Source organism: Populus alba, chromosome 6 (assembly GCF_005239225.2).
Source record: "Populus alba chromosome 6, ASM523922v2, whole genome shotgun sequence".
NCBI classification, from domain to species: Eukaryota; Viridiplantae; Streptophyta; class Magnoliopsida; order Malpighiales; family Salicaceae; genus Populus; species Populus alba.
In genome coordinates, this window is record NC_133289.1 from 16,144,264 (window position 1) to 16,154,029 (window position 9,766).

A 9,766-nucleotide genomic window follows, 5' to 3' on the forward strand; every position below is an offset into this window, starting at 1 on the left:
TGAACCTTATGTTTCAGTCATTAAAGGTAGCTAGAAAATGTCACATAAAAATTTTGAACTTCATATAGTCACATAAAGAGATCATTAAAACTTACTTTTTAATTATGATAACCTTACCACAAAAACTTTTGGAAATTTTTTTATTAAAAAACTAAAGTTATTTGCCCGACACATGTATCCATATATCTCGATAGTTTCTACTCACCACTTTATTGAAAATAACTTAACCTTCATAAATTTTCTGTGTAAATAAAGTAAAATGAAATAAATACATGGAACTAAATTCTGTATTCATAGACTAAAATAAAAAACCACAACCCAACGCAAACAATTAGACTAGTATATGGTCAAAAGAAAAATCACCTGCCGTATTCATTAAGAAATCACCCTTCAAACTGGCAACGCCCTCCCATTTGATACAGACAGAAGAGCCCTATTGCTGTTCGTTTTACCCTCTCTTTTTTTTTTTCCTTTTTTTTTGCAGAACAATGATGATCAAGATAAAAAAAGTTAATAAACTATAATATAGATAACCAACTCCTTGTTAATTGAAATCCAGTTTGATGAGTAACCTGCGATTCTTTCAATTTACTCGCATGGTGTTCCAATGTTTTGGTCCACCCTATCATCTTCCAGGCAACAAGCAACAAAAATTTGAGTGTCCTATAATGTAGGACATGCTGAAGCAACAGTATCGATGCGATTCATTTGTAGATATTGCTGATTCTCTTCCAAATTTACAGCCCGATAATCACTGCCAACCAAAATTATGGGCAACACGGCAGGAAAAATAATCATCATAGGTTAACAAGGAAATTAGCACCCAGTTCCTGTAGTCACATACTGATTGAGCGCAGATAACCAAGACTTTCTGCGCTCTGGGTTGGAGGTTGATCGTCTAATTCTTGATCTCGAACACCTGACTTGGCGTTCACGCGAGTTCGAGTTCAGATCGATGGTACATGGAACTAAAGGAGTTGTATCTGAAGCTCCCATGCAACGGCTAGCACTGAAATTCATAGATGGGAACTTTTGGCAACTTAAAGAACGGAACGAAGATGGAGGGGAAATTTTGGTGCACTGGAAATCAGGCTTGCGAAGTGGGGTTGTCATTGAAGGGAAATCTGGTTCTTCACCCGTACATGTACAAAATGATAGAGATAAACTTGTTCTGGCAATAGCTTTAACTACTGGCTTTGTTCCTGGAAGCTTGACAAATGAAACTATGCCATGCCGGCAGAGAGGGCAGGCAACTGACCCCGTTGGACCTTGAGCAACTGTTGAGATACAGATTGTAGAGCAGAGATATAAAGCACATCTTGTGCAGAATTCATGTCCGCAGCCTGCACATCATATTGTTTTATAAATGACAGGATTATTCAGTTGAAACACACAGGGAGCAGACTGAGAATATATAGTTTGACATCAGTTACAGGTTCAGATTTCAGCTATTATTTTGGTGACACAAAATACACAAACTTCATGAGCTTGTCAAAAATCACATAACTTTATGGAACTACTCCAAACAGGAAGACTTTTGTAGAATTAAAAAAAAATATAATTTGTAAAGATCAATGGATAAAAGCAATGGAACCCATGAAAGGTGTCTGTCTACAAGTACCCAGGAAAAAGCCATGTTATACATGAAATAATGCACTGATTATTGAATGGCATGCAATGATATCACACCAGGATTGAAAAAAAAAAAAAAAAGTGAGTATGCTATTAAAACCTGTCATACTCAAGACTTTTCTGTTACCTGGAAAATTACATTCCTTGTAGATGCTTTACGGATTGAATTGTACATGCTGAGTTTTAATAGCCATGCATATAAATTTTGTTTTCTTTCCCAAGATTTTAGTTGATTGTCATAGCGAATATCTAGGTATATACCTACAGCCTCAATAAATTTAATCCTAACAACCACCAATAACATACATGAACGTAACAGACCACCTCTATCTCTATTTGCCACTACTGCTCTATAATATCACACCCGAACATCACTCTTTACTAAGCCTAAAAATAGCACCAAGCATCCAACTCTCACCACCACTTGGGTGAATCCAGAAACACAACCCTGGAGAAGTGAGGTGATGGTCCTAAAGGTTGAAATGACAAAGTTTGATTTGCTTGCTCTTCATAAAAATAATACCCATGAAAATTCTGGAGCTTTGGTGCGTAAAATGATTATTCAGTTCTGTATTCATGTGTAAAAAGCCTACATTTATGTTGATGAAACACATAAATGGGGGAATGAATCTAAGAGAAAATTTTAAGATTCCACGTTTCCATCTTTTGGTGACAAAACTGAAAAAATTAAGAATGAACAAATAAAATTCGACCAAAAAATGAAGTTCTACCCTCCAGATTTTCTTGATGAGGTGATAGCTCTTGGTCTCAAACCCACAACATTTACTTTGCAAGCCAAAGAACGTCTGTCATTTGCTCTAGACAATAGCTTCCAGAAGAGGTATAGACAACAAGTTACATGATCAATTTACCCCATTTTTTCCCATAATTTTACTTTCACAATTTCAGTTTGACAATATTAGTTCCATAAAATTTATAGAAAGCAATAAAGAACATAATAGAAAAGTGGAAACCATTAGCAATTGTTAGTAACATACCTTCTGCTGCAACTGTGCATTTTCTTTCCAGACAAACAACACATGTATCATCACATGTAGGTAGGGAATCATTGTTCCTCCATCCACATTCTCTGCAGATGATCCCAACAAAGGATAGCTTAACATTCCATGATTATGGAATTAACCATTTTGCTTGGAAACGGACCATTAGTTGACATAAATGTAAATGAGACGCCTAGCCTCAAAATGACCATGAAGAAAAACTTCATGGTATATGTGATTTCTAACATGGAACTCAATCTGAACTAGAAGAGTTCCACAACACGTGTTGTGGTTTAACATCATGTGCAAAAGTTTTATCCTTTAGTGCTTCTAGGGGTCCACATTTTTGCAAAAGTCACCCTCATAGCAGTTACTAATCTGGAACTTCATTGAAAGCCACATTATCAGCCAGGCAAGATGTTATCACACATAAAGAGACTAAAAGTGAAAAAAAGTTTCCCAGGAAGTTTTGGAAGACCTTGTAGTTTAGACACAAGTGTAAGATTCAAGGGCTATTATACTTTGAGGAAGCAAGTCACAGAATATAGCATATGTCAATGCATTACCGTAAAGTTTGCAACAAAATATGACAAACTGTATTTACCTGGCAATTTTGACAATGCTCATAAAGGGAATGGATATATATGGAGAAGGACATATTTGAGACTGGTTTTCTTGCTGTGTGGTAAGAATCACCTCAAGTTCATTTCTGTGCCATGAACGAGCAACCATCAGAGGAGTCCACCTTGAACCAAACAAAAGAAAACCAGAGGTAAGTCAACACAATGATATGGTTTATCTCACCAGAGTCCATACAATAATGGGGCAAATGGATATCCAACAGTACAGAACATTTGCTAATCCCTGTGTTTTAAAGTACAGATTCATTATTGAAATGACATTATTCCAAAATGGAATGATTCGAATGCCAGATTTTACTGATCTTAAAAACTAATTATGTTACGCTTGAGATGTATTTTATTGTCAGCATGTGGACTTTATATTAAGTGGAGATCAATCAAAGATTCTGATCTTACTATTAGTGAAAATCATCATTATTTCCCAAGGTCATGTAAATATAATGCAACAAAAGGCACATAGGTGTATAAGGTGAAGAAACCAAGAAATTCTTCTAAAGAGTGCTCATCCTCACATGAATGACATTGGCAAAGCCAGGGGTACATTCTAACAGCGGTTATCATTTTGCAAAGGACGAGTAGAGGAAGTCCCAAGGGAAATTACATTAAAAGGGGAGGACCCAGAAAAGGTTGATTATCCTAACATATTCCAAAGAAACAATTTACCTAGAAGCCAAAGTATACTCCGTGAAATTTCTAAAATATTTCCCTTCTTCATTAGTAAAGATGTTATTGATTTAAAGTTAATAGCCTTCACAACTGATCTTTAACAATACGAAGCAGTCACAAATAGGCACTTTTCATATTTTAGTTTTAGTAAGGGTTACAAGGAACAAAGGGAGGGGAAAGCAGTATATTACAACGTCTAAAATTCATTGAGTCAGCACCTGATGCCACATTGACATCAGTGTCAACTCTTCCATGGTCACATTAGTCTGCCCTGGGATTTTTCAGTTTTATGACCATTAAATTCTTATCAATATATCTCAATGCCAATTTGTTAAGATGGTTTTCTTTGAAAGACATGCCCAGTGGTTTCCAACCCAAAATCATTACATCCTAAACCAATTAAAAAATCCCGAATTCTGCTCCCCACCCTACTCTCTCAGCACAAACACTATATAAGTAGGCTGAACAAAATAGCATCCGGTAAAGGAAAACATTTCAACCGTTTGGATTTTTTATACCTAGTTGAAAAGAAGAAAAAAGTATCATTGCTGCAAGATGCAACGAGATTCCACTTGCAAATCACTATATTATGATGTATATTGAACATATGGGAGAACTAAAAGACGTTAGAAGCATACCCTTTTGCATTTTCAGCAGTCAAACTGGCACCCCTGGCAATCAAAATCTGAATCACAACACATATGAACATGATAAAGATTCAGCATAAACGTAACTCATTTTCAGTTTCACAATTTTCTTCTTGGATTGTAAACGTACTTGACAACATTGAGGATTTCCACCACATGCAGCATAGTGAAGAGCCGTGCTTCCAGCACCTGGAAAGCAACAACAGGGGATACAAATTTAAATAGATGGTATTCCAAGCTAAACAATTCAGCTCAGAATAATGGTGTGCCATTGGTATTCACTCCGTGCCTATTATTTTTACAACAACATGAGAGACCTACCTGTTCTGTAAATAGGTCTTATCCAAAACAGTAGGACCTAGCCTTCCAGATCTACAGTACAATAGGGTATTGATAGCCAAATGATGTCATTAAATTAGGATTTTAGTTATGTAACTAAAATTGAGCTATTTCTCTCTCCAGAGAGTAGGAAAATGTTCAATGAGACTTTCCCATAATCAAGCTTTAACATCTTCTGTCTGATCTATGTCACAAAGTTGCCATATGAGACAATCTTTATCATCTATACAACAACAAAAAAGGCAATAAAATTCGAGTTCCATATACATGTATGATTTGATTAATACTGAGGTTGTTAAGATTTGATTATTCCTTAGGAATGGTGGTGGTCTAGAAAATCTATCATAAAAACACAAGATTTTACGAACAATGTGAAATTAGTTTTGAATAAATGTAACTTTCAAATATTAGTATCTTTATACAAAATGTTCTGATTATTATAATAAATCACTAGCATATTTGCTAACCATGTTTAATATTCATGATATTAGAGAACATTTGAAATTGTAATAATGCTATAACCTGTAACAGCATTGGCTCTCACCACAACACAATAAAAAAAACCAGGTAGAAAACACAAACATAATAACATGTTGTCTAATTCATGTTAAGCAGGGAAACAGTATTTCCTTAGTGTTCTAACTTTCCTAATAAAGTTACTGGGAATTAGAAGTTATTAAGAGGCTTCAAGTATGTCGAATTCCTAAGCTATCAATTTCAAGATAGACAAAGAAGTAGTGTAAGAAAAAAGTAAGAGACTTGCTTGGAAGGGGAAAAAAAGGATTTGAAGCTTCATTTCTTTTTCCTCTAAAAGAAAAACCCTAAACCAGTTTTTAAAGGAAAAAAAAAAAAAAAAAAAACAAAATTCAGATCTCAATGAAGACATGCAAAGTCAAAACTTTGCAAATATCTTTTCAAATTTCGAGACTTCTCAGATGAAACAAAACTGGACAAGCTGAAGAATTTCCAAAAGTAACTTGTTGGAATTGGAACTCACAAAAAGAGCATCTAACACCCTTTCACTGGGTCAATAGGTCCAAAACAAGGTTTTAGCTGAGATGACCACTTGACTTGATCATTTCTGGATAGTGAAACCATAGAATTCCACAAGTTGATTTGCCATTTTGATAACCATGTCCATTAGTATATTTGAATTTGGATACAAATAACTCAATTCCTCTGTATACTGGTTTCACTGAGAGTTGCAACAGTGATCTGAAAACAAATTGATTAAATGATCTCCATTTTAAGAAGTGTCTTAGTCTCCTTGTGAGAAACTGAGCAGGAGAAATTAATTAACATTGATGGCAAATGTAGAGAATGGCATCACTGTTTAAGTTGTGAACTAAAAAAATGCCATTGCTATTCAACTAAAATTAACAGCAAGTTGGCCTAAAAGTACAAGCAACAGTGATCATCAGTTAAGGTAAAATGAGGATTTACCAATTAAATCGATAGTAGTTCCATCTTCCACAGTGACCTCGTAAGCAGAAGCTCCCAAGTCCAAGAGTAACTGCACACTTTCAACATGCCCATTCAGTGCTGCCATATGCAAAGAAGTTATGCCTCCATCAGCAGGTCTATTGATAACCTCACGAAGAGCACTGGTGCAAATAAATGGCACAACTCAGCAAATAAAATCATATTAATGGAAAAGAGATTGTATAAGTGCGAAGGGAGCCCATAGTTACCTTCCATCAAACTCAGAGATGGATCCATTGTCCCTTGAGCCTTTACTCAATATATCCCAACAATCAGCAATGCTGGGTATGTAGTCTGCAAGGAGGAGGCGTATACATCGAGAATGGCCATTCAAAGCAGCTAAATGAAGTGCAGTACCCCCATTAAGATAATCTGCTCTGTGAATCTAAAATCCAACACTCCACAAATGTCACATTCTAGTTCCCAAATCTTGTAAGCTATTCATGTTTAATCAAACAAGTTCCAGTTGACTTGAAAGTAAACTACATACATTGGCTTTAAAAAGCATCAAAGTCAGCACAACCTCCCAGTGACCATGTTGACCAGCTTGCATCAAAGCAGTCTATGCACACAAATTAAAAAGAACTCGATATTTTATAATTTCATAGAGAAGCTAACCTGTCTAGCAGTTTCTCAAAATACCTAAAAGGCTATATGAATGATTGGTTCAAGCAAATAAAAGCTAAAATAACGAAAAAATAAACCTGGAACCTTCATTGAAGTATGATGAAATTACCTGACCACGATAATTCCTCAGATTGATATCAACTCCGGACTCAAGTAAGAGAGAAACTATCTAAAAAAAGGTAAAATCACCGTCACCACAACAAAAAGACACGAATAATTGCACAATATAAAAGATATAACTAGAAAATACCTCATGGTGACCCTGAGCTGCAGAGTAGTGGAGTGGAGAATTTCGAACACCAAACGTTGAGTACCTTGCAAGCCTTGGATTGTATTCTAATAAGGCCTTGGCTTCTTGAATATCCCCATCTCTTGCAGCCGAAACCAAACGCTCTCCAGAAGCAGAACAACCAAATGAATTGCCAATGATGCTAAAGAATTTCATGATTTGTGCAAGAATCAAGATTGTTTTTTCTAGCTCCAATACAACTCCCTTGATCTTCCACAAATCAAACAGTAAAAGAGAACTTTTCCATCCCCAACCCCCAAACTATTTACAACCTCGTATACACATGATATAACATAAACAACAGAGAAAACATTCCTTGTAACTATCCAACTAACAACAATCCAAAACTCAAAAATAAATCAAATTGGTTGCAACAGTCATTATCTCATTGACCATTTCATAATACCTCTGGTGAATTTTTTGAGAGAGATTAGAAAAGGACTGCTGTCGAAATCTAAATCCCAAATGAAAGAATTAAAAAAGAGTCTCTTCAACTACTCGCTTGAGATAAAAAAAAAAAAAAAAAAACACAAGAAGATGAATGTGACACTTCATAGGTTAGTTAAAGATCTCGTGAATTTCGAGAAACCAATCCAATAATACGATAATGAATTCCCAAATCAATTTCTAACAACATCGTATTTACTTCACCAAGATGAACACTACAACCTTCAAGCTACCCAGTTCTCCTTCAAATATCAAAATTCCCTCAAAAAACACAAATCTCCAATGCCCCAATTCCAAAAAGGTTGAAGATTTCAAAAACTCATCTATTAATTTGGCTCAAAGAAACAAACTTTACAAAAGAACATCCAAAAAAATCCCCCAATATTAACAACAAATCCCAAATTCCACTCAAAAAATCAAAACCCAGATCATATATCTCCCTTAATGAAGAGATAAAGATAATACAAGAAGAAAAGGTGCTTGATCAAGATTAGAAAAGAATTGACAAATAAAAAAGTACTTAAAATAGGCAAAATTGAAAACTGGACGAGATGAGAAATAGAAGTGGGGGAAGACAGCGACTTTTAGCTACAAACTTTAACCAACAAAATAAAAGAAAGAACGAGCAAACGTGCATGAAAGGCGTGTCTCCCATCATTGGATATTCTTTCTTTCTTGGCCAGTCAACTTTCGTTTCATGCTTTGCTCTCTGTTTCTTGTGGAGGGAATGTAAAAAAGTCAGCTCTTAACTTGGCGGTTATATTTGTTATCTTCTTTGCTATAATTATAAATCTCACAAATACGTTCTCAAAAAATATCTCAGAAAATGAATCCAAAATATAAATAAGCATAGTAATGTTTTAAATTTTGGTAATCACAAAACAATTGGATTTTTTTCATGGCAAATAAATTTTCGTCCAAAATTATCTATAGCAAGTAAATTTTGAGCAAGTTAGATGTTGATCTTTATTTTAATAATATACCATTAGAAGATAATTATTCTTTGATTCCTTTTCATTGTTTCAATTGTGTTAATTAATATTATAGCCAATAATTCTTAGTATTATATTGTTGTGAAAGTGGAAAAACCACGACTGAAAAAAGTTACAAAATATGACATATTTAGGAGCAAAAAGTCCACGAACAAATGATTAAAGATTTACATTTACAGAGACGTGTATTAGAATTAACTCTTTGATTAAAGAAAAGAAAATTGAAAGATCATGAGAAGAGTAATCATATATCCGTAAACAATTTAGAAAATCCTTTTCAAAAGCATGAGGAGCATGGAGGCAACCTTTTGAATATGATGAATTTCATGAGACTTATTAGGATTTCATATTAAATTTCTTGATTTTTCAAGAACCTTATAGAATAAGGAATACATGAGTTGGATGCTTGAAATGGATAGAACCTTTAATATAAAAAGATCTCAAAATAGATGAGGGAGAAATTGATCACTATTATATTAAAAAAAAAAAATTTACTTGGTGAGAATAATCTAAAGATGACCATATAAAGACAAATAACATTAAAGATTAATGACTAGAAAAAAATAAAATAGAAGATAAAATGTAACTTCTTTCTTTAAGATATACTCAGCCCATGTACCAATGACTCCACATAATAAGGTAAGGGGTAGAGTGTCTTAATGAGTATAGTGATAAGTTCTATCAACTAATAGCAAGGAATGGTTTGTCAAAAATAAAGAAGAAATTGGTGGTGTGATAGTTGAGTGTATTATGACACTTCATACAAGACGTGTTTATTTTTTATTTTGCAATCATTATGGATGGTTTCAAAAGCTTATCATAGGGCTCTAGTTGTGGAGAAATAGCAAACTAAGGAAACTAATAGAGGTTTTCAAACTGACTAGGTTAATAGGTTTTGGGTTGATTATAATATCAATGGATAACTAGTCAAACTAAACCAACTTCTCTAGAAACTACAAGCTAGAGTTCCAGTTCAAGTTTTGAATTTTGATGTTATAGATGT

The 9,766-nt window shown here is 34.4% G+C and overlaps 1 protein-coding gene across 2 annotated transcripts; it reads right to left on the bottom strand.

Annotated features, from left to right (window-relative positions):
• Positions 1–526: 526 nt before the first annotated feature.
• LOC118058208 (probable E3 ubiquitin-protein ligase XBOS32) lies at positions 527–8,535 on the bottom strand. Of its 2 annotated transcripts, XM_035070909.2 has the most exons (10): positions 7,286–8,535; positions 7,145–7,204; positions 6,899–6,970; positions 6,618–6,793; positions 6,370–6,530; positions 4,718–4,776; positions 4,579–4,625; positions 3,238–3,378; positions 2,631–2,722; positions 527–1,343 (listed from the first exon to the last, which is right to left on the bottom strand). In XM_035070909.2, exons 1-10 carry the CDS (start codon positions 7,478–7,480, stop codon positions 817–819), a joined length of 1,530 nt encoding a protein of 509 aa, XP_034926800.1. In that variant the 5' UTR covers positions 7,481–8,535; the 3' UTR covers positions 527–816. The 2 variants fall into 2 exon arrangements, with proteins under 2 accessions (XP_034926800.1, XP_034926801.1); XM_035070910.2 differs by lacking the exon at positions 6,899–6,970.
• Between the last annotated feature and the right edge of the window lie 1,231 nt (positions 8,536–9,766).